Source organism: Nomascus leucogenys, chromosome 6 (assembly GCF_006542625.1).
Source record: "Nomascus leucogenys isolate Asia chromosome 6, Asia_NLE_v1, whole genome shotgun sequence".
Lineage (NCBI taxonomy): Eukaryota > Metazoa > Chordata > Mammalia > Primates > Hylobatidae > Nomascus > Nomascus leucogenys.
The window spans coordinates 85,674,679-85,698,844 of NC_044386.1; the positions used below are offsets into that span (position 1 = coordinate 85,674,679).

At 45.2% G+C, this 24,166-nt stretch overlaps 1 protein-coding gene across 1 annotated transcript in view; it reads left to right on the forward strand.

The window, feature by feature from the left end:
• The first annotated feature begins 6,359 nt into the window (after window positions 1-6,359).
• MAP2K1 (mitogen-activated protein kinase kinase 1) overlaps window positions 6,360-24,166 on the forward strand; it is a 101,087-nt gene continuing 83,280 nt past the window's right edge. Inside the window, exon 1 of the mRNA XM_003267120.4 lies at window positions 6,360-6,962. Within this exon, the coding sequence (XP_003267168.1) occupies window positions 6,883-6,962 (80 nt within the window). The 5' untranslated portion in view covers window positions 6,360-6,882. The remainder of the gene's footprint in view (window positions 6,963-24,166) is intronic.

The window sequence follows — 24,166 nt, forward strand, 5'->3', positions numbered from 1 at the left end:
CCCAGGTTCAAGCGATTCTCCTGCCTCAGCCTCCCAAGTAGATGGGATTACAGGTGCCCACCACCAAGCCTGGCTAATTTTTTGTATTTTTAGTAGAGACGAGGTTTCATCATGTTGGCCAGGCTGGTCTTGAACTCCTGACCTCAAGTGACCCCCCCCCCCCCCCACCGCTTCGGCCTCCCGAAATGCTGGGATTACAGGCATGAGCCACCGTGCCTGGCCCCAGGTCTGACAATTTCTAAGGAAAAATTATGCAATGCTGGGTCAGTAATGGGACTTTAAACAGTTACTGCCAAAATGCCCTTTAAAGAGATTGCAGCAGCTGGGCACGGTGGCTCACGCCTGTAATCCCAACACTTTGGGAGGCCAAGACTGGTGGATCACTTGAGGTCAGGAGTTTGAGACCAACCTGGCCAAAATGGTGAAACCCCGTCACTACTAACACACAAAAATTAGCCAGGCATGCTGGTGGGCACCTATAATACCAGTTACTCAGAAGGCTGAGGCAGGAGAATTGCTTGAACCCGAGAGGTGGAGGTTGCAGTGAGCCGAGACCAGGCTACTGCACTCCAGCCTTGGCAACAGAGCAAGACTCCCTCTCAAAAAAAAAAAAAAAAAAGAGAGAGAGAGATTGCAGCAATTATACTCCCAGCAATAGTCTACGAGAATGCCTTTTCTCCCACATCTTCAATAATATTGATAAGTGAAAGGTGATCTCTCATTTTAATTTGCATTTCTCTAATAAGTGAGTAGAAGTACTGTTAAAAAATATTAATTCCTACTGTTTGAAATTTCTAGAAACGAAAGTCTTTCCTTGTCCAGTATTTCATCATATGGGTGTGTCAGAAATGATGTAATCATTTCTCTTCTGTTGAATATTTAGGTAATTTCAGATTTTAGCTATTTAAATAATACTATGTTGATCATTCCTCTGTATAGCTTTCATAACTTCTTTACAAGAGAGTCATGGAAGTAGAATTACTGAATCAAAGTGTGTGAATATTTCTGAAGAATAAATTGTCTCCTGGAAAGCCTCTATAAATTATTCTCCTTTGGCCGGGTACGGTGGCTCACGCCTGTAATCCCAGCACTTTGGGAGGCTGAGGCGGGTGGATCACCCGAGGTCAGGAGTTCGAGACCAGCCTGCCCAACATGGCGAAACCCTGTCTCTACTAAATATACAAAAAATTAGCCGAGTGTGGTGGCGGGCGCCTGTAATCCCAGCTACTTGGGAGGCTGAGGCAGGAGAATCACTTGAACCTGGGAGGCAGAGGTTGCAGTGAGCCAAGATTGCACCACTGCACTCCCGCTGGGCGATGAACGAAACTCGTCTCAAAAAAAAAAAATTATTCTCCTTCTAGCAGATTATGTTTACATGATGAAAACCTATCACCATCACCATTTATTTAGCTCCTGTGTGTTAGGCACTATTCTTTTAAAATTTCATTTAATGCTCATAACTATTTAGTGCAGTAGTAGACAGTATAATTCTCATTTTATAGGTAAATTAACCGATGCTCAGAGAGGGTAAGTAATCAGCCAAGGGCAGAACTGGAATTAATCTCGGGTCTTTCTCTCTCAAGTTCATGCTTTTTTGTTTTGTTTGATTTTGAACCTAAGATATAGAGGTCTGAGTTAAATGTACTCCTCAATTCACAGTATGTTTTCATCACTGGTTGTCCTTGTATTTCTCTTGTGTTTTCCAGGCTGGGGTGCAAGATCATGGCTCACTGCAGCCTTGACTTCGGCTCAAGCGATCTTCCCACCTCAGCCTCCAGAGTAGCTGGGACTGCAGGCATACGCCACTATGCCTGGATAATATTTGTATTTTTTGTAGAGATGGGGTTTCGTCATATTGCCCAGGCTAATGTTGAACTCCTGGGCTCAAGTCGTCCACCTGCCTCAACCTTCCGAAGTGTTGGGATTACGGGAGTGAGAAGAGTGAGCCACCACACCTGGCCTGTATTTCTTGGATCTTCACATTTGTGATCTAACTACACTGTGTACAAATGGGATGAACCAGTATTTGCCAATATTCAAACATTTTTGTACAAATAGAGCAACCTGATATGGTTCAACCAAATATGTATGTTACAGTGTTTATTATTATACATCACTGATTCATACACATATAGTTCAGTCCTATTCTTGTCTGTATGGTCAGCACTTATGTTAGGCCCTCAGGAAAAGTTGACAGAACCGATGGATCACTGCCGGTCTGAAAAGGAAATGAGGAAAACAAATTCTCCTACCTTGAACTGTTCTGCAAACTTTAACCATTGGGGTAATTGTTTATCTGGGCTTCTTGGATCATGATAAGGGCTTAGGGTATACTCAATGGAGGCCAACCCAGCATGCATAGAATCATAATATTTCAATACTAAAAAGAATGCCCCATTTTTCACAGAGTGGAAGTGAGGCCTTGAAAATTTCAATTAATTGCTCAAAGTCCTATTAGTTTTTATGTGAACTAGCAAATATAAAATTATGCCAGAATTCAGATAGACTGCCTTGATAACAGATTGTTTTGAAAAGTTTCAATTTTTTTTTTTTTGAGACAGTCTCACTGTGTTGCACAGGCTGGAGTGCAGTGGAGTGATCTTGGCTCACTGTAACCTCCACCTCCTGGGTTCAAGTGATTCTCCAGCTTCAGCCTCCCAAGTAGCTGAGACTACAGGCACTCACCACCATGTTCAGATAATTTTTGTATTTTTAGTAAAGACAGGGCCGGGCGCGGTGGCTCACGCTTGTAATCCCAGCACTTTGGGAGGCCGAGGTGGGCGGATCACGAGGTCAGGAGATCGAGACCACGGTGAAACCCTGTCTCTACTAAAAACACAAAAAAATTAGCCGGGCGTGGTGGCGGGCGCCTGTGGTCCCAGCTACTCAGAGAGGCTGAGGCAGGAGAATGGCGTGAACCCGGGAGGGGGAGCTTGCAGTGAGCCGAGATTGCGCCACTGCACTCCAGCCTGGGCGACAGAGCGAGACTCGTCTCAAAAAAAAAAAAAAAAAAAAAAAAAAAAGACAGGGTTTCACCATGTTGGCCAGGCTGGTCTCTAACTCCTGACCTCAGGTGATCCTCACACCTCGGCCTCCCAAAGTGCTGGGATTACAGGTGTGAGCCACCACTGCACCCGGCCTTCAATTCACTTTTTAATGTTTATTATTTTACTCTGATACTAAAAATTATGCATGTTTAACATGAATAAGGATACACTTCTACACACACATGCATACATTTACATCTATGCCTCTATATTAAAAACTATGGGGGAAGAAATGGGGAGATGTAGGTCAAAGAATATAAAGCAGCAGATATGTAGGATGAAGAAGTCTAGAGATCTAATGTACAACATGAAGACCCTAGTTAATAACATTGTATTTTATTTGGGTTTTTTGTTAAATAAGTAGATTTTAGCTCCTCTTGTCATACTGTACTCAAGCCTTTATGTGACAGTATAGATATGTTAATTCACTTCACTATAGTAACCATTTTACTATCTATATATATCCCATAACATCATCTTATAAACTTCAAACATACACAATAAAATTTATTTTTATTTTTTAATTTATTTTTGAGACGGAGTGTTGTTCTGTCGCCCAGGCTGGAGTGCAGTGGCGCGATCTCTGCTTACTGCAAGCTCCGCCTCCTGGGTTCATGCCATTCTCCTGCCTCCGCCTCCCGAGCAGCTGGGACTACAGGCACCTGCCACCACACCCGGCTATTTTTTTGTATTTTTTAGTACAGACAGGGTTTCACTGGGTTAGCCAGGATGGTCTCGATCTCCTGACCTCGTGATCCGTCCGCCTCAGCCTCCCAAAGCGCTGGGATTACAGGCATGAGCCACCACGCCCAGCCTATTTTATTTATTTTTGAGACAGAGTCTCCCTCTGTTGTCCAGGCTGGAGTGCAGTGGTGCGATCTCGGCTCACTACAAACTCTGCCTCCCTGGTTCAGGCAATTATCCTGCCTCAGCCTCCTGAGTAGCTGGGATAACAGGTGCCCACCACCATGCCCGGCTAATTTTTGTAATTTAGTAGAGACGGGTTTTCACCATGTTGGCCAGGCTGGTCTTGAACTCCTGACCTCAAGTGATCTTCCAGCTTCAGCTTCACAAAGTGCTGAGATTACAGGTGGTAGCCACCACTGCATCCACCCAATATAATTTATTTTTTTTAAAACTATGAGTTCAGGCCGGGTGCAGTGGCTCACGCCTGTAAACCCAGCACTTTGGGAGGCCAAGGTGGGCGGATCACCTGAGGTCAGGAGTTTGAGACCAGCCTGGCCAACATGGTGAAATCCCGTCTCTACTAAAAATACAAAATTAGCCAGGCATGGTGGTGCAAGCCTGTAATCCCAGCTACTTGGGTGGCTGAGGCAGGAGAATCACTTGAGCTTGGGAGGTGGAGGTTGCAATGAGCCGAGGTCGCGCCATTGCCTGGGCAAAAAGAGCAAAACGCCACTCACAAACAAAAACACCCAAAAAACAAAACAAAACAAAACAAATGAGTTCACATTGATACCTCCAATTCCAATACAATAGCATACGGTATTCTCCCTTCCCATACTTCTAACTTCATTCTACCCCAGTGAGAAAGCTGGCTCTGTCATGCTTAATATATTTAGTGACTTAATCAACCATCCTGAATGCAACTAACAACCCAACTAAGCTTCTAGGCCTTCCCCACTTGGATGCCTTGTTCTCCCCTCTTGGGCCCTAGGGCTAAGACTTTGTGTAGGGCTGCCTCCCAGGTGTTCAAGCCCTCTTCATTTTCTCAGGTTCCTCAGCCTCCTTACCTGCCAGGTCACTGACACCTGGCTGTGGACAACCAGGTGTAGATGTTTCCTTTGTTCTGTACACCTAATGTCTTTGGCACTGAATATTTTAGGATGGAAAAGGGGAAGAGGAACACTGAATGTGCACTTTTGAATGGGTATTGTGCCTCTTATTTTATTAAGCTCTTTATTCACATCTTATTTCTTTAGTAATTCACATAACTGGAATTTTTGGATTAAAGTTTTTTTTTTTTTTTTGAGACGGAGTCTCACTCTGTTGCCCAGGCTGGAGTGCAGTGGTGTGATCTTGGATCACTGCAACCTCCGCCTCCCGGGTTCAAGGAATTCTCTGCCTCAGCCCCCCAAGTAGTTGGGATTACAGGCGCCCACCACCACGCCCAGCTAATTTTTTGTATTTTTAATAGAGATGGGTTTCACGATCTTGGCCAGGCTGGTCTTGAACTCCTGACCTCGTGATCCACCCATCTCGGCCTCCCAAAGTGCTGGAATTACAGGCGTGAGCCACCGCGCCCGGCCTGGATGAAAGTTTTTTAAAGGGAATCTTGCTCTGTAGCCCTGGCTGGTGTGCAGTGGTGTGATCATAGCTCACTGCAGCCTCAAACTCCTGGGCTCAAGTGATCCTCCAGCCTCAGCCTCCTCAGTAGCTTGGACGACAGCCGCACACAACCATGCCCAGCTAATAGAGACGGGGATCTCACTATGTTGCCCAGGCTGGTCTCGAACTCCTGGGCCCAAGTGATCCTCTTGCCTGGGCCTCCCCAAATTGGGATTACAGGCATGAGCCACCGCTCCTGGCCCGAAAGAGTGTTTTTAAGGCTTTAAAAAAATATTGCCAACATGGTGAAAACTCGTCTCTACAAAAATACAAAAAGTATCCGGGCATGACGGCGGGTGCCTGTAATCCCAGCTACTCGGGAGACCGAGGCAGGAGAATCGCTTGAACCTGGGAGGCGGAGGTTGTAGTGAGCCGAGATCGCGCCACTACACTCCAGCCTGGGCGACTGAGGGAGACACCGTCTTAAAAAAAAAAAAAGTTCCCAAGTCTAAAAAAAAAAAAAAAAAATCAATCTGCTCTCAAAAACTGTTGCAACAATTTACAATCTCATCAGCACTGAGTATCCATTTCCTTGCATCCTTCTCAGTAGTATTACCATTAAACAAACAAAATATATATGCGACAGTTTGTTGGGCTCAAAGGAGTCTCTCGACAAGTTTCCTATTCCCCACGCTGCCTCTCCTCTGGACACAGGAAGGGGTCCGTTTCCTTATTTATTTTGTTATTTCATTTCCGTCAACACGACTCGGCTTGGGGACAGGGGGGTCGGGGGCAGGCCGGTTACCGCAGAGGTGGAGGCCGCGCAGCACCTGGCCTGGAGGAGCTCACCACACAGCGACACAGACTTTTTCTCAGCTGGGTCCACCTGCTTGCCTCGGGGCGACAGAGGGCGCCGTGGAGTCCGCGACGGACCCCGCCCCCAGGGCAGTGCGCCGCGCTCCCGTGACGTATTTCCGCGTCATCTGCCGCCGAGGCTTGCCCCCATTGGTTGTCTGAGAGGCAATAGGGGCGGAGCCGAGTGGGAGTGTGGAAAGCGCCGCATCCCGGGTAGGGGGCGAGGCTTCCCCTTCCCCGCCCCTCCCCCGGTCTCCAGTCCCTCCCAGGGCCGCTTCGCGGAGCGGCTAGGAGCACGGCGGCGGCGGCACTTTCCCCGGCAGGAGCTGGAGCTGGGCTCTGGTGCGCGCGCGGCTGTGCCGCCCGAGCCAGAGGGACTGGTTGGTTGAGAGAGAGAGGAAGGGAATCCCGGGCTGCCGAACCGCACGTTCAGCCCTCTCCGCTCCTGCAGGGCAGCCCTTCGGCTCTCTGCGCGCGAAGCCGAGTCCCGGGCGGGTGGGGCGGGGGTCCACTGAGACCACTACCAGCCCCTCGGTGCTGACGGGACCGCGCGGGGCGCACCCGCTGAAGGCAGCCCCGGGGCCCGCGGCCCGGACTTGGTCCTGCGCAGCGGACGCGGGGCAGCGCAGCGGGAGGAAGCGAGAGGTGCTGCCCTCCCCCCGGAGTTGGAAGCGCGTTACCCGGGTCCAAAATGCCCAAGAAGAAGCCGACGCCCATCCAGCTGAACCCGGCCCCCGACGGCTCTGCAGTTAACGGGACCAGCTCTGCGGAGTAAGTATGGGGCGGGCGGTGAACCTCGGGGCCCGACTGGGGAGGCCCGAGCCGGGGAGCAGGAGCGCGCGCCAGGCTCCGCTCTGGTTTGTCACGTACGTCTGGGGCTGGCAGGGGGCGAGAAACTCCTGGCCGCCGAGGTATCGGAGACTAAGCACTGATTGTGCTCCTGACTCAGACCAGTTAGCGGATCCCGCGGGTCTCGATTCCCCTCTGTACCCCTTTTCCCGACCGTTTTAGTGGTTCCTGGCCACTGTACTCCCAAGAAAATAAAAGCTAGCACGTCTCCCCTGCCTCCCCCCAGTTCTGTTCTAAATGTGATCATCTGGGAGTCTGGCCTGTAACGGGGAGAGGCGGCTAATGTTTTGGAAAGAATTAAGATCGCATCTGTGCTTTTGAGACCAGCTCAGGGTATTAAGTGTGGAGCATCATCCTCACCTTCATGCTTGACACCTGTGGGGCCTGAGTGCCTTGTTGCAGGCCAACTGCCTGGCCAGCGGGGGCGTGCTGGAAGTCCGTGTGGACTTAGTGGCTTTTCCTTGCTGACTTTGGAGGTTCCCGGTACTTGGCCTTCCTGGGAAATTGCTCAGGAAAGCGGCTTTCTTCTTCATCCTACTCTTCATTCATTCATTGAACAAACCATTTTCTCACTAATGATTTCCTAGCTTTCCGTACTTCACCAGGAGCCCCTAAACTCCTGACCTGAGGCGTGAACACCATGACCTAGAAACCACATGCTAGGTGCTCCATCTCTGCAGCTTCCAGCGTTGCTCACAAACGAGCACTTTATTTCGTTAAATAATCATGAGGCTGTTTCCTGGGGGTTTCTGAGCTCCCACAACTCTCTAGGGTTCTAGGTAAGGGACAAGACTATGTGAGGGAAAGCTGCTTAGCTAGCTAGAGAAATAGCCAGAAAAGATTAGGTTGTTATTATTATGTTTTTTGCCTTTTTTTGGTTGTTGTTTGCCCAACCTTCAGTAAAGATTAGGTTCTTAATCTTTTACCTGCACACTGCAGACTTTAGGAAGCTAATTGATGAAATCAGAGTAGGCTTGGACCTTCTGCTCTTCGGTGATTTCTGTAACCTCCCTTCCTTTCTCTAGATTTTTGGAAAATTTTATTTTTTAAACTTTTATACAGATGGGGTCTTGCTGTATTGCTTAGGCTGGTCTTGAACTCTTGGACTCTAGCGATCCTCCCAAAGTGCTGGGATTACAGACATGAGCCACTATGCCCAGCCAACTTTCTCTAGATTTTAATAACCCGGGGACCTGTTGGCTTGATGACTTGTTCCATTCCTGTAATGATCACAAGGTCCATGGTGGACCTGTGGTGTGTGTTCAGCTGTGTTCTTCAGACCTGCTCCCAACAGACTCTCTTCTTTAGTCCCCTCTCAATCCTCTGGGGTCTATTTTGCATAATACTGACTTGTATAGGTAGTTGGATTGCATTATTGCATTGCAAACATTTGTTGTTGTTGTTGTTGTTTTTTTTTTGAGTCGGAGTTTCACTCTTGTTGCCCAGGCTGGAGTGCAGTGGTGCGATCTTGGCTAACTGCAGCCTCCGCCTCCTGGGTTCAAGCGATTCTCCTGCCTCAGCCTCCCGAGTAGCTGGGATTACAGGCATGCGCCACCATGCCTGGCTAATTTTGTATTTTTAGGAGAGATGGGGTTTCTCCAAGTTGTTCAGGCTGGTGGCAAACTCCCGACCTCAGGTGATCCGCCTGCCTTGGCCTCCAAAAATGCTGGGATTACAGGCATGAGCCACCGTGCCCAGCCCATTTGTTCAGTTTTAGTGTACAGTGTTTCACCCTCTTAAAATAGACTGAAAGTCATGACTGTTGTTAGGACAGGTTTTGACCACAGTGGATTCTGGCTCAGTGTTGTGGCCTGATGATCCTTTCCTATTTGATTTGGAAGTGGATACTGAGTAGAAATATCTGTTATCATTCTGTTGTAATCGTGACACCACAACTGTATTCTCTCAAGGAGGAGAGATTTCATTAAAACAGTAAAAGCAGGATGAGAAGAAACTACCCCAGATTTGGTGGCAGAAAAATTTGGATGGGACTGGGAGAATCTAAACAGTGGTTAAAAGGTAAGGGCTCTGGAGTCAGGCTAAGTTTGAAGACTAGCTCTGTTGTGGGTTTTTTTTTGTTGTTTTTTTTGTTTTTTTTTTTTTTGACAGAGTCTCGCTCTGTTGCCCAGGCCAGAGTGCAGTGGTGCGATCTCGGCTCACCGCAACCTCCACCTCCCGGCTTCAAGAGATTCTCCTGCCTAGCTGAGACTACAGGCACGTGCCACCATGCCCGGCTAATTTTTGTATTTTAATAGAGACAGGGTTTTACCATGTTGGTTGGTCAGGCTGGTCTCAAACTCCTGACCTCGTGATCCTCCCACCTCAGCCTCCTAAAGTGTTGGGTTTACAGCCCGGCCTCTGTTGTGGTTTTGTGACCTGGTTCAAGTCTTTTAGTCTAAGGCTTAGGTTTAGTTTTTTTCATCTGCAAAAATGGGGCTAATTATAGAACCTACTTAGCATAGTTGTGAAGATTAAATGATGTAGTACATAGTAAAATTCCAAAGCTGTTGGCTGCTGGTGCCTTTGTTACTGCCTAAGTGTTGGACCGAAGGAGACTGGAAGGTGATTTTCATTCATGGTGGTGGATTATGTGTTAAGGTGCCTTTGCTTCTGGACAATCAACTCTCCCTAGTTTGGTTTTTTGTAGCATCTGCATCTACCTCTATGACTCATTGCTGTGTTATAATAGGAGGCATCTTTGTGTAGGCAGCCCAAGACAAACAGGGACTGTTTCCCTGTGTTTCGTAGCACTATTGGGAGGGAAAGCTGTACACATCTTCATCTTTCACTTCTGAGAGTGTTCCTCAAGCAAAATATTCCCTATCTTGGGCTACCAGCAGAAAGAATTCTGTTGCTTTCATGATTTCTGTGATTAGACCAGGGCACAATTTTGAACGTTATCAGACGACGTGAACTAAAGAGGAAGAAAATCCATTTTGACAGTAAAGAACTCTTGGTACCAAATTGGCAAGGTTGCTTTTCCCTTGGCACCTGTGCTTACCTGTAACATAGCCCTTACCCAATTCAGAGATGGAGTTGGGTAATACGAGACCTGAAGTTGATGCAAGTTGTAGGGGTCCTCAAAGAAAAATCATGCAAAAATAGCTTTCTTTTGCATATTTTGCAGAAACATGAGCATATTACTAGGGTCGTAAGTGTTTTTTTTTTTTTGAGACAGAGTCTCGCTCTGTCACCCAGGCTGGAGTGCAGTGGCGCAATCTCGGCTCACTGCAAGCTCCGCCTCCCAGGTTCACGCCATTCTCCTGCCTCAGCCTGTCCGAGTAGCTGGAACTACAGGCGCCCGCCACCACGCCCGGCTAATTTTTTGTATTTTTAGTAGAGACGGGGTTTCACCGTGGTCTTGATCTCCTGATCTCGTGATCTGCCCGCCTCGGCCTCCCAAAGTGCTGGGATTACAAGTGTGAGCCACAGCGCCCGGCCTGGTCGTAAGTGTTAGAATAAGATAATATTATTCCTCTGTTTAAAATGTTCTTCTGGTTCTATTGCAGTTACACAAAATCCAAACTCCTTATATTGGACTATGAGACTGAGTGATCTGCCTGTTGTCCCCACCACCCCCTCCCACCAATCTCTTTAACCACATTTCCTGCCACTCCTTTCTTCCACCACACTAGTCCTCTTTCACTTCCTCTATGGGATGGTCTATACGCACTGCAGGCCTCTATACATGCTGTTCCCTTTGCCTGGAATGAATCACCTCTCCTTCCCTAGGTAGGCAGGAAGCAGTCTTCACCTATTTGCCTAAATGTCACTTCCTCTGAGATGCTTATAAACATCTCGGAGGAATGTGGTCCCTCTTTGTCATGTCACCTGAGCTGCTGCTTTTTTTTTTTTTTTTTTTTTGATACGGAGGTCTTGCTATGTTCCCCAGGCTGGTTCTTGAACTCCTGGATTCCAGTGATTCTCCCACCTCAGCCTCTTGAGTAGTTGGGACTACAGGTGGGTACCACTGTGCCTGGCGCTCACCTGAGCTTTTAATAAGACTTAATCATTGTAATTTTTTTGGGGTGTTCTTAATTTTTGTCTCTCCTGTACACTATAAACTTTAAGCACAGCACTGCCTTTTTTTTTTGAGACGGAGTCTCGCTCTGTCGCCCAGGCTGGAGTGCAGTGGCACGATCTCGGCTCACTGCAAGCTCCGCCTCCCAGGTTCACACCATGCTCCTGCCTCAGCCTCCCAAGTAGCTGGGACTACAGGCGCCCACCACCACGTCCAGCTAATTTTTTGTATTTTTAGTAGAGATGGGGTTTCACCGTGTTAGCCAGGATGGTCTCGATCTCCTGACCTCGTGATCTGCCGGCCTCAGCCTCCCAAAGTGCTGGGATTACAGGCGTGAGCCACTGCGCCAGGACTGCACTGCCTTTTTTTGACTCACCACTCTGTAAGTACACCCAAAATAGTTCTGGCACATGATAGGTCCATAGATGTTTGTTGAATCAATGAGTGAATGAAATTTCTAATATTTGCACAATGGGTTTAATAAAACTTTTTATGTCTTTTCCTTTTCTTTTCCCCTTTATGCTCATTCCTTTTTTCCCCATTTCCTTTTGTTTTAGTCACCCACTCAGCCATTCTAAGGTATTTATATGGTTTTATAATTCAACCTGTTAGTTTGGTTATGTGTATACCCTTGGGAAGTAGAAGGATGGTTTTGTATGTATCTGCTTAGGATTCTAAAATGTTATTGTGCTGGAAATCTGTATTTCATAGACAGGATAGAATAGGTTATGTTGAGGTAACAACCACAAAATCTCAGTAATTTAACACACTTTCAGGTCAGTAGGAGGCTCTGTAGATTGGAGTCCTTTAGGGATCCAGGCTGATTGAGGCATCGTCTCTGAAGTATACCTACACGAGGAGGGAATCTTGTGAAGAGCCACATTCGGCTCCTAAAGTTTTGCCCAGAAGTGAGCCTTGTCATTTTTGCTACCATTTCTTTGGCCAGAGCAAATCATGTGGCCATGTTGACCTTCAAGGAGGGCAGTGACCTTCGTGGAAGGGGGAGAACCAGGAGTATTTGTGTGTTTTTTTTTTTTTTTTGAAAGGGTTTTGCTCCCACTGCCCAGGCTGGAGTATAATGGCGCGTGCCACCACGCCCTGCAAAGTTTTGATTGTTTTGTAGAGGGGGAGTTTCACCATGTTGCTCAGGCTGGTCTTGAACTCTTGGGCTCAAGCAATCTGCCCACCTCATCCTCCCAAAGTGCTGAAATTATAGGTATGAGCCACTGTGCTGGTGAACCAGGAGTATTTGAACAGAAGCAATGATCATCCCTAAATTTTATATCAGTTTCTTCTTTGTTCTATTTTTTTTGTCTTTTTTTTTTTTTTGAGATGGGGTTTTGCTCTTGTTGCCCAGGCTGGAGTGCAATGGCATGATCTCGGCTCGCCGCAACCTCCGCCCCCCAGGTTCAAGCTATTCTCCTCCCTCAGCCTCCTGAGTAGCTGGGATTACAGGCATGCGCCACCGCGCCTGGCTAATTTTGTATCTTTAGTAGAGACAGGGTTTCACCATGTTGGTCAGGCTGGTCTCGAACTCCTGACCTCAGATGATCCGCCTGCCTCAGCCTCCCAAAGTGTTGGGATTACAGGCGTGAGCCACCGCGCCTGGCCTTAGTTTCTTTTTTTAACCAATTTTGTTTTGAGCTCTATTCATGATGCTATACAATATATGTCTAGTTCATTATTTCTCTTGGTTGTAGAGCATTCATGTGCACCTGCCACATTTTACTTATTTATTTCTCTAAAATTAGACATCTTTGTTGTTTCCCAACCCCTTGCTGCCTCAAACAGTCATGACCATGCCCATCCTTGCACATCCTTGTCTCCTTTGGATGTTGTGAGAGAGTTTCCTGTGGAATGTACTCAGAAGTGGAATTGCTGGGTCTTAGGGTACATTGTCTCTCCTTCCAGGATAAGGCATATTATCTCTCTCTCTCTTTTTTTTTTTTTTTTTTTGAGACTGAGTCTCACTCTGTTGCCCAGGCTGGAGTGCAGTGTTGCAATCCTGGCTCACTGCAACCCCTCCCCACAAGGTTCAAGCGATTCTCCTGCCTTAGCCTCCCGAGTAGCTGGGATTACAGGTGCCTGCCACCACGCCCAGCTAATTTTTGTATTTTTAGTAGAGACAGGGTTTCACTATATTGGTCAGGCTGGTCTCCAAGTCCTGACCTTGTGATCTGCCCTCCTTGGCCTCCCAAAGTGCTGGGATTACAGGCGTGAACCACCGCACTGGCTATTAATCCCTTTCTTTAAAACAATACTGTTAATCCAGTTGCAGTAGTGAGGCAGGGTACCTCTCAAGATCTCACTTTTTCTTTGACCTTGGGCAAGTCCTTTCTATTTTCTGACTCCTGGTTTCCTTATCTGTAAAGTGGAGGTGATAATTGTTTACAGAATCTTTACCATGGTGGCCTAAGAGGCCCTACCTGATCAGGTCCTTAGTTTTCTTCCAGTGTCCTCTTCACTCATGCACTCTAGCCACACTGTCCTTTGTGCTGTTGGGTTGTAGGTTGGGCACATTCTTATCTCTTAGAATCTTTGCATTTGCCATTCCTGCTGCCTGGAAAGCTTATCTCTCAAATACCGTATGACTTGCTTCCTCACTTCCTTCACCCCTCTGTTGAAAGGTCTCTTCACAGAGACCATCTTTGATCACTCTAATACAGAACTCCCTGTCATTTTCTACCCTTTGATTTTGCCTTATTTTTCTTTGTAGCGCTGATCACTAACTGATGTTGCATCGTGTATAAGTATTTATCTTCTGCCACCCGAAGTGTAAGCTTCATGATGGTTGGGGCTTTGCCTTGTTCATTGCTCAGTGTGTAGAACAGATTCTGGCACATAGAAAATACTCAGTAGTTATCTGTTGATTAAATGATTGACTAGATCCTACCTCAGAGGAATACTTTGAAGATGTATAAAATTTCTTTGAAGGATATAAGGTGGTGAATAACCTTGGGAGGGTTCACTGCTTGGCCTTAGTAGTGTTCATGATTTTGGATTTTGAATTGTTTCTATGTAACCCTGAAACACTCAGACTTAGTGCATTCAGGGTGTAGTTCATAGCATCAGCAGTTCTGCCAGGTTTGTAAGGAACACACATCTGTTAGAGTGTGAAGGCCCTGGAGGAAGAAAGGTTGAGACAGGTTGATGTGCTTCTCTTATGGCTCTTTCTGAGATGTGTACCATGATAACTAGGAACTTTTTTTTTTTTTTTTTTTTAAGAGACAGGATCTTGCTCAGACACTCAGGCTGGAGTGCATTGGTGCTCACTATAACCTTGAACTCCTGGGCTCAGGGAATCCTCCTGCTTCAGCCTCCTAAGTAGCTAGGACTACCGGTATGTACCACCATGCCTGGCTAATTTTAAAATTTAGAGATAGGGTCTTGCTATATTGCCCAGGCTGGGCTCAAACTCCTTGCCTTATGCAATCCTCCCTCCTTGGCCTCCCAAAAGTGCTGGGTTTACAGGCATGAGCCACCATGTCTGGCCTGTTAAGTAGGAGCTTTTGAAGTGGTTTCACACTGATTTTGTAGTTTTGAACTTGGATGCTTCTATTGGGTAGTTGACGCAGTAACTAGTACTGGTGCTATCTTTCAGAACAGTTTCATGTGAAAAAGGCCCGCTTAAGCCTGTGTCTTTGGGAAGAACATCTCTGCTGCTGTTATAGCAGATACAGTAATAGCAAAGAAATTCTTAAAGATGATTTAGCCCATGGCAAGGAAATATATGGGACTCTTGTTTGAATATAAACACTCACAGAATTCCAGTTTCACCTATTTATGCACCTTTCAAAGAAAGGAAGAAGATACTGTGGTGGAGTACAGTAGTCCTCCCTTATCTGAGTGGCATACGTTCCAAGACCCCTAGTGGATGCCTGAAACCACAGATATCAATAGTACCAAACCCTGCATATACTGTGTTTTTTCCTATGCAGTATATGCCTATGATAAAGTTTAATTTATAAATTAGGCATAGTAAGAGATTAACAATAATAACTAATAAAAAAGAATTATAACAATATATTGTAATGAAAGTTACATGAATGTGGTTACTGTACTTACTGTGGGTAACTGGAATTGTCAAAGCAAAACTACATTTAAGTGGGGACTCCTGTAGCTGTTGGCCTTGCCTTGCCTATCTAGCTTGATTTTCCTCTGTTTTTCGGTTCACCTGCTGTGGTCCACTTACCACTTTCTTTACTCTCCTCACTGTGCCACCAGCATACTGTTTCTTATCTTCCTGCATCTGTCTGGTCTTGCTGACATGATTTTTTTTTTTTGTCTGGAATGCCCTCCTCCACTTTCTTGCATGCTCTTTTTTTTTTTTTTTTTTTTTTTTTTTTTGAGATAGAGTCTCACTCTGTCGCCCAGGCTGGAGTGTGCAGTCATATGATCTTGGCTCACTACAACCTCTGTACCCTGGGCTCAAGTGAGTCTCGTGCCTCAGCCTCCCGAGTAGCTGGGATTACAGGTGCACACCACCACGCCGGGCTAATTTTTGTATTTTTAGTAGGGACGGTGTCTTACCATGTTGCCCAGCCTGGTCTCGAATCCCTGACCTCAGGTGATCCACCGCCTCGGCCTCCCAAACTGCTGGGAATACAGGCGCCTGGCCCTCTTGCATGTCTTTATTTTTGTTTTATACTTGCCACTACACTTTAGCTTCTGTGAAAACAGGGACTGTGACTGTCTTGTGTACTGATATTTCTTCACTGTCCACTGTCGTGCCTAAAATAAAATAAATGGTACCTATCTTTTTTGTTTTGTTTTGTTTTTGGAGGTGAGTCTCACTCTGTCGCCAGGCTGGAGTGCAGTGGCGTGATCTCTCCTCAGTGCAACCTCTGCCTCCCGGATTCAAGCGATTCTCCTGCCTCAGCCTCCCAAGTAGCTGGGCTATAGGTATGCGCCACCACATCTGGCTAATTTTTGTATTTTTAGTACAAAATTTAAAAATGATGGCCTTGATGTCGTGATCTGCTCGCCTCGGCCTCCCAAAGTGCTGGGATTACAGGTGTGAGTCACTGTGCCCAGCCCTTTTGTTTTTTTGAGATGGAGTTTCACTCTTGTCATCCAGGCTGGAGTGCAGTGGCATGATCTTGGCTCACTGCCACCTCCGCCTCCCGCATTTTCCTGCCTCGGCCTCTCAAGTAGCTATGATTACAGGCGCACACCACCATGCCCGGCTAATTTTTGTATTTTTAGTAGAGACAGGATTTCACCATGTTGGCCAGGCTGGTCTCGAACTCCTGACCTCAGGTGATATGCCTGCCTCAGCCCCCTAAAGTGCTGGGATTACAGGCGTGAGACACTGTATCTGCCCCGAATGGTACCCATCTTTCAAGATCTTACATAAAGCTCATCTCCCATGTGTGTAGTCTTTTCTGAGCAACTCCATGCCATGCTCAGTTATATCACTCCCCCACTTAGTTATAATAGTTCTTTTTTTTTTTTTTTTTTTTTTTTTGAGACGGAGTTTCGCTCTTGTTGCCCAAGCTGGAGTACAATGGCGTGATCTTGGCTCACTGCAACCTCTGCCTCCTGGGTTCAAGTGATTCTCCTGCCTCAGCCTCCCAAGTAGCTATGATTATAGGCGCACACCACCACTCCCAGCTAATTTTTGTATTTTTAGTAGAGACAGGGTTTTACCATGTTGGCCAGGCTGGTCTCAAACTCCTGACCTCAGGTGATCTGCCCACCTTGGCCTCCCAAAGTGCTGGGATTACGGGCATGAGCTATCATGCCTGGCCTGTAATACTTCTTTTTTTTTTTTTTTTTTTTTTTGAGACAGAGTCTTGCTCTGTCGCCCAGGCTGGAGTGCAGTGGCACAATCTCGGCTCACTGCAAGCTCCGCCTCCTGGGTTCACGCTGTTCTCCTGCCTCAGCTTCCCGAGTAGCTGGGACTACAGGCACTGGCCACCACGCCCGGCTAATTTTTTGTATTTTTAGTAGAGACAGGGTTTCACCGTGTAGCCAGGATGGTCTCGATCTCCTGACCTCGTGATCCGCCTGCCTTGGCCTCCCAAAGTGCTGGGATTACAGGCGTGAGCCACCGCGCCCGGCCTGTAACACTTAATGGTGTAACCTCGGTCATACCACTTAACCTCACTGAGCCTGGTTTTCCTCATTAGTAGAGTAAGGTTGATAATAAGAAACCCATGAGGGAAGTAGGGTGGGAGAGCATCATCCAAAATAACATACACGGAAGCACTTTATGGGGAGGCAAGAGTGGGAAAAGAAAAAAGCACTTTATGATCACTGGAATGCTATACAAATGGGATGTGTCAATGATGCCAGCTTTTGATTTCTTCCTTCTTAGAAGGCTGAATGGTTCCTTTTGTTCTTAATAGCAAATTGTAAATGTTGATAAATCATGTTGATTTAGATATTTCATATGCTGCTTGTCCTTCAAATCTAGTCCAAACCTACATCTAATCAAGCCTTGAGACCTAACTTCCTGTTTATAGCAAATACGGGGATAGAGGAATGAGTTAATGACACCAAGAGGAAACAATCAGACAAACCTAGGATGTGGAACATTCATCTAAGACAACTGACCTAGTCTCTTAAAAAGTCAGTATAGGCCAGTTGCGATGGCTCACGCCTGTAATCCCAGCACTTCAGGAGGCCGAGGCTTGCAGATCATGAGCTCAGGAGTTCGAGACCAGCCTGGCCAACATAGTGAAACCCCATCTCTACTAAAAATACAAAAATTAGCCAGGTGTGGTGGCACACGCCTGTAGTCCTAGCTACTCGGGAGGCTGAGGTGAGAGAATTGCTTAAATCCAGGAGGCGGAGGTTGCAGTGAGCCAAGAGCATGCCATTGCACTCCAGCCTGGGTGACAGAGTGAGATTCCATCTAAAAAAAAAGTCAGTATAAGAGTGGGCATGGTGGCACACACCTGTAATCCCAGCACTTGGGGAGACCTGCCAAATCAGGAGGATTGCTTGAACCCAAGAGCTAGAGACCAGCCTGGGCAACATGGTGAGACCTTGTCTGTACAAAAATACAAAAATTAGCCAGATGTGGTATGTGCGTGCGTGTAGTCCCAGCTATTTGGGAGGCTGAGGTGGGAGGATTGCTTGAGCCCAGGTGGCGAGATTGCAGTGAGCGGTAATCGTGCCACTGCACTCTAGCCTGGGTGAGAGAGTGGGACCCTGACTCCAAAGAAAAGGTGATATCAAGGGAAAAAAGGGAGAGCGGTGCTGTTCTAGGATAGGAGACTAAGGAAACATACAGATCAAATGTACTGCATGGGTTGGGCACAGTGGCTCACGCCTGTAATCTCAGTCCTTTGGGAGGCTGGGGCAGGAGGATCACTTGAGCTTGGGAGGTCCAAGCTGCAGTTAGCTATGATTGTATCACTGCACACCAGCCTGAGTGACAGAGTGAGACCCTTTCTCAAAAACAAAACAGAAAAACAAATGTACTGCATGAATCCCAATTGTGTACCAGATAAAAAAATAGTTATAAAATGCATTGTTGAGACAGTTGGGGAAATGGGAGTAGAGTATTGCTAATTTTTATTTTTTTTTTTTTTGAGACAGTCTCACTCTGTCATCCAGGCTGGAGTGCAGTGGTGCGATCTCGACTCACTGCAACCTCCATCTCCCGGGTTCAAGCAATTCTTGTGCCTCAGCCTCCAAGTGGCTGGGATTACAGGCACGTGCTACCATGCCCAGCTAGAATTTTTATATTTTTAGTAGAGACGGTGTTTCACCCTGTTGGCCAGGCTGGTCTCAAGCTCCTGACCTCAAACGATCCGCCTGCCTCGGCCTCCCAAAGTGCTGAGATTACAGGCGTGAGCCACCGTGCCTGGCTGTATTGCTAATTTTTTAAATGTAATGATGGTACAGATATTATGTAGGAGAATTCATATTCATACATAATGCACAAAACTTACTCTGAGGTTCAGGAAAAAAACTCAAACATACACAAACAGTGGATAAAGCAAATGGAACGGAATGTTCACAGTTTTGTTTAGTTAGTTCGAGTTTCACTTTTATTATTTCAATTTTTCTGTATGTTTGAAAAAAATTTATAATATATTTAAAAAGTACCCCCAAAGCAAAACTCATTCCAAGTCTTATGTCCTTTAATGTCAACTAATATTCACTCTTTCCCATCCCTAGATTCCTTTGTGCTGCTTGTCTACATTTTATGATACACATCACATTAAATGCAATCTCTCCCCTCCCCCTGACCTTTTTTTGTTGCGATAGGATCTCACTTGCTGTGTTACCCAGGCTGCAGCGCAGTGGTGTGATAACGGCTCACTGCAGCCTCACCTTCTAGGCTCAAGTGATCCCTCCCCAGAGCCTCTGGTTCCCAGTACCTGGGACTATAGGCACATGCCAATACGCCCAGCTATTTTTTTTTTTTCCCACTCTCGCCCAGGCTGGAGTGCAGTGGCACGATCTCATGTCACTGCAACCTCCACCTCCCGGGTTCAAGTGATCCTCCTGCCTCAGCCTCCTGAGTAGCTGGGACTACAGGCATGTGCCACCATGCCCGGGTAATTTTTGTATTTTTAGTAGAGACGGGGTTTCACCTGTTGGCCAGGCTGGTCTCGAACTCTTGACCTCGTGATCTGCCTGCCTCAGTCTCCCAAAGTGCTGGGATTACAGGTGTGAGCCACCATGCCTGGCTATCGCCCAGCTGTTTTTGTATTTAATTTTAGATTCAGGGGGTGTATGTGCAGGTTTGAGCATGATGCTGAGGTTTTGTCTTCTTGCATAAGTACTTTATTATATTACTATATAATTTTTATTCACTAAATCTACTTTATGAATCTTTTTCTTATTAGGAAACATACTTTTTTAAACCCCTAGGTGTACAGCATTGCTGATTCGATATATCATTATTGGTAGATTTGAGAACATCAAAATACGTTTAAACAAACAAACTAGCAAAAAAACCCTTTTCTGCTAGCTTTTCTTTTCTTTTTTTTTAAAGACAAGTTCTCACTATGTTGCCCCAGGCTGGTCTCAAACTCCTTGGCTCAAGCGATCCACCTGCCTCAACCTCCCAAAGTGCTGGGATTACAGGTGTAAGCCACTGTGCCCAGCCACTTTTTCTTTTTTTCTTAACTCCCTCTTTAGAACTTCTTGCTAGCATTTCTCTATGTGGATATTCCACTACATCCCCCTGAAGTATGAGTCAAGCAGTGGTGAATCTTTCTGACACATTGAGAAAGCAAATCCAGAGAACACAGAGACTAGGGACAAAATGAGGTAAACCTGAGAAGAAAGCTTAGGGTTCCAGTTTTGTTTCTGTTGTTCACTTCCAGAAACTGCCAATTTTGAAAAATCGTCCTGGTCTCTTACTGCAACTTGATTGTGTTTTTACTTCATGTCCTGTGCACTTGTTGCTCAGAATCCCAAGAGAGCTGTTTAGAGGCTCACTTACCTGTTTGCTAAGTTTTCGTCTTCTCCTCCCAAGATGAATAGTGTTTTGTTTTGAAATAGCAGGTGTTTTCTGAATCCCATGAAGGGCCAAAAGCTAAAAGTGCTGATCCTGACTCTGATTTCGCTGTGTAACTAACTCCCAGGGGCATCCTGCTCTGATGTCAGGAGGGGGAGTCAGGTTAAGAAGAGGTTACCTGGAGGTTGAAGAGAAAATGGACAAGGTAGAAAGACCTTGAGCACCACCCCCCCCGCTTTGAATAGTTGCCTGCTTAAAGACAATGCTTTAAAATTTTTGAATGTATGAATACCTTCTAAAGAAAAAACCTATAGACATTATATTCTCCGGTTTAACTTTGTTTATTCCATTATATACGTTTTGGATAGTTGAGGTCAGTTGATTTTTTTCCTGATTTTTACACATGGACATAATCCTCATCCTTGTCATTTTTATTGGCTGAAGAGTAGAGTTTGGTAGGATCTGGCTAAGCAAATGACACTTTGTTGATTATTAGGTGGCTTCCAGATTTTTATTATTTAATGATAGGCTTGTGAATGTTTTTGAGTCCACTTATTTTGTTTTGCTTTTAGATGAATTCATCCACCAAATCAGAGGCAATGGACCATGCTACCGCTGTTGTTACATATTAACAGAATATGTTCCAAAAAAAGATTGAACCAATTTACAATGTATATTTCAACTGTTTCCTCAAGCCTCAGGACTTTTTTTTTTCAGTTAGTGGTTTTTGATAGTTTAATAGGCAGTTTAAGGGCTCCTTTAAAGGTCAAATTGCTTCCATTTAATTGTTATATTTTTGAATTGCATCAATTCAGTTTAAACTCATATTTATTGAATGCTTACTGAATGTAAATCACTATTCTGGGAGCTGCAGGTAGGTGACTCAAGATGAGTAACATTATCTCAGCCTTCAAGGATCTTAAAATCTAATATGAGAGTGTAGGGGGAGATTTTAGGAGCACAAGAAGGAGGAAACAATGGCTGCAGAGTAAGAAAAGTGCCACAGAAAAGCTACAAAGCAAGCACTGTTGGAGCTTGGCCTGAGGAGTGAGTGTGCGCATCCAGGAGGGGAGATGAAGAGAGCCTTCATGGAGGAGATGACATTTGAACTGGGTCTTGAAGGTTGGCTAGGATTCCACCGGAATGGGGGGGTGTGGCAGGAAGAGAGCGCGGAATGAGCAACTTCACACAAGTGGGAAAGCCTGGGATGTGTAGAGAAGCTAGCAAGTAGTTGAGTGTGACGGGTGCATCGGTTCGGGTCGAAGGAAATGAAGCTGGAGAGGTAGGCTGAGGTGGTTTTGTGGTTCCAGGCTGAACATTTTGAAAAGTCACATGCAAATTTTTCTTCCTTTCTGATCATTTTAAAGTATTTCTGAGTAGTTTTTATATGCTTTGTATTTTGAAGTTTTATAAATGATGTGGTTACATTGTTCCATTGTGTGTAATGTATTAAGAAAATTTCATTTTTAAATATTCAAAAGCGTGTTTTTTGACTGGGCATTATGTATAGCATACTTTTCATTAGCAGTTTAACATCTATCATCTCTCCACAACTAGCAGGAATATGTGGCTTCATTTTCTTCTAGCCTTTTTTTTTCCCCTTTTGTGATTAACTCTTTTTCCCGTGTGGAATTAATATGCTCGGTATGAGGCGTATGTCTAAGTTAATTTTTCTCCACAGTGAAGTCTAGTATCTTACTGGAGTTTAGTAAACATGATGCATTTATCTATCTGTTGTATTTTCAGGTTTACCTTGGTCTTTATGATATTTTTATCTACTAAAACTTTTAACCCACTCTTACGTAGTTTTGAGAGTCATATATATTTTTTAATTTGGTAGGGTTAAGGAAAACAACAATTTTCATGGGGTATCTTTCCATTTATTCATGTGTTCCTCTTTCTCATTTTAGGGTATTATAGTTTCTTCTTAATAATTCTCTTGCGTCCTGAGTTAATATTTCAAATACGTAACATTTTGATGCTGTTGTTATCGAACATTTTTAAGTTTGTATTTTCCATTTCGACTATAGTTTGTTTTGTATGAACTGGTTATATCCAGCAGCTTTGTTAAATCCACTTACTCTATCTAGTAACGTTTTTTAATTGAATATATATGCATTTGTAGATTTACTAGTGTCATCTGCAAAACTTTTTCTTTTCAATGTGATAGATATTTTATAGCTGTCTCATCTTGGATTGCTCTCAGTAGCAGTTCTTGTGTCTCGGGAACACTACTAAGTGTAACGAGGTTTCTCAAGGACCTTTTGGGCCAGGGACTTTTCTGTTCTTTCCAAGGAGTTGTGAAAAAAGGAAGCAGCTGCCCAGATTTATAGAAGCAGAGCTTATTAGGGCTGGATGGGACCTAACAGGTTCTCTAGACCTGGGCCTTCATTTGAGAGATGAGGAAACCAGACCTAGAGAGGTGTGAATTTGCCAGAGTTCACACTGCTATAGTGGATGGAGGTGGTTGAGCTTTTACTCTTATTTTTTTATGGTACATATTACATACAGTACGTGTTTTCATTTGGGAAAGTTACTTGGTTTGACAGTTTTCCAAGTTTACCCAACATTAAATTTTGGTAACTATGCAATATCCTTAAAAAAATTATTTTCAAGTAATTATCTGAAGCTCTGGAAAAGGTTACCCCTCTATATCCTCACTCTCCTAGGTGGTTGAGTGAAAAGAGAATAAAGAAAAGTTGTGGGGTTGGGGCTGGGACAAGGAGGAAAGGGTATTTTAGTCCTTGATCCTTAGTAGGAGGGCCTATTTTTAAGCTTCATAATGTCAGTTTTAAAAGCAGTGGTTTTCAAAATAACCGCAGACGAAAGTCCCCTTGAAATGGATGCCTTTCTGGAATTGACCTATTTTGAGTTTAGCTGTTACCAGAAGGGTTCAGAATCTCGAATGCTCTTAAATGCATTTACTTTTCAGGCAAAGTGGAAATTGAGTGCATAATCCACATGGGTTCCAGATTCAGGTTAAATTTAGAAATTTGGGGAGTTGTGGAGAGAAGACATGAAATTAGTCAATCATTGTTGTTTTACAGGTTTGTGTGAATCCAGGTTAATTATGTTTCCTTCTTTATTGAATTATAATTTGTATATCCAGGTTAGTTTTACAAATTAGATCAGACCCTCAGCCCATTTGAGAGTCGACTCAGAGTCAGAATTATTTGCCCCCTTTGCTGCTTTCATACTGCCCTTTAGTAAACAGTCTTCAAGAATGTTCTTATGTCGGGGAGGGGAGGCCTCAGAAGTTAGCAAGAATTCTAAGCTCACTGTAAACCTTTTGTTTAATGGTTTACTCAAATCAAGATAGAAATTCTACCAAAATGCCAGCCTGTATTTCAGCTCCTCTTTCTTGGAGTCTTTAGGATGGTGGGAAAACAGGCAGAAGAGAGCTGTAACGTTCCAGTAATTATTAATAATAGAAAATGTATTCTGCTAATCAGGCACTCATTTGTGTCCACTGATAAAACTTGGTCATTGGAGCCAAGGAAAGGTACCGTTCACTAAAGGAAAGACCAGCAGATAGTCAGGCATGGTGGCGTGTGCCTGTAGTCCCAGCCACTCAGGGGCTGAGGCAGGAGAATCACTTGAACCAGGGAGGTGGTGGTTGCAGTGAGCGGAGATCACGCCACTGCACTCCAGCCTGGGTAACAGAGTGAATGAGACTCTGTC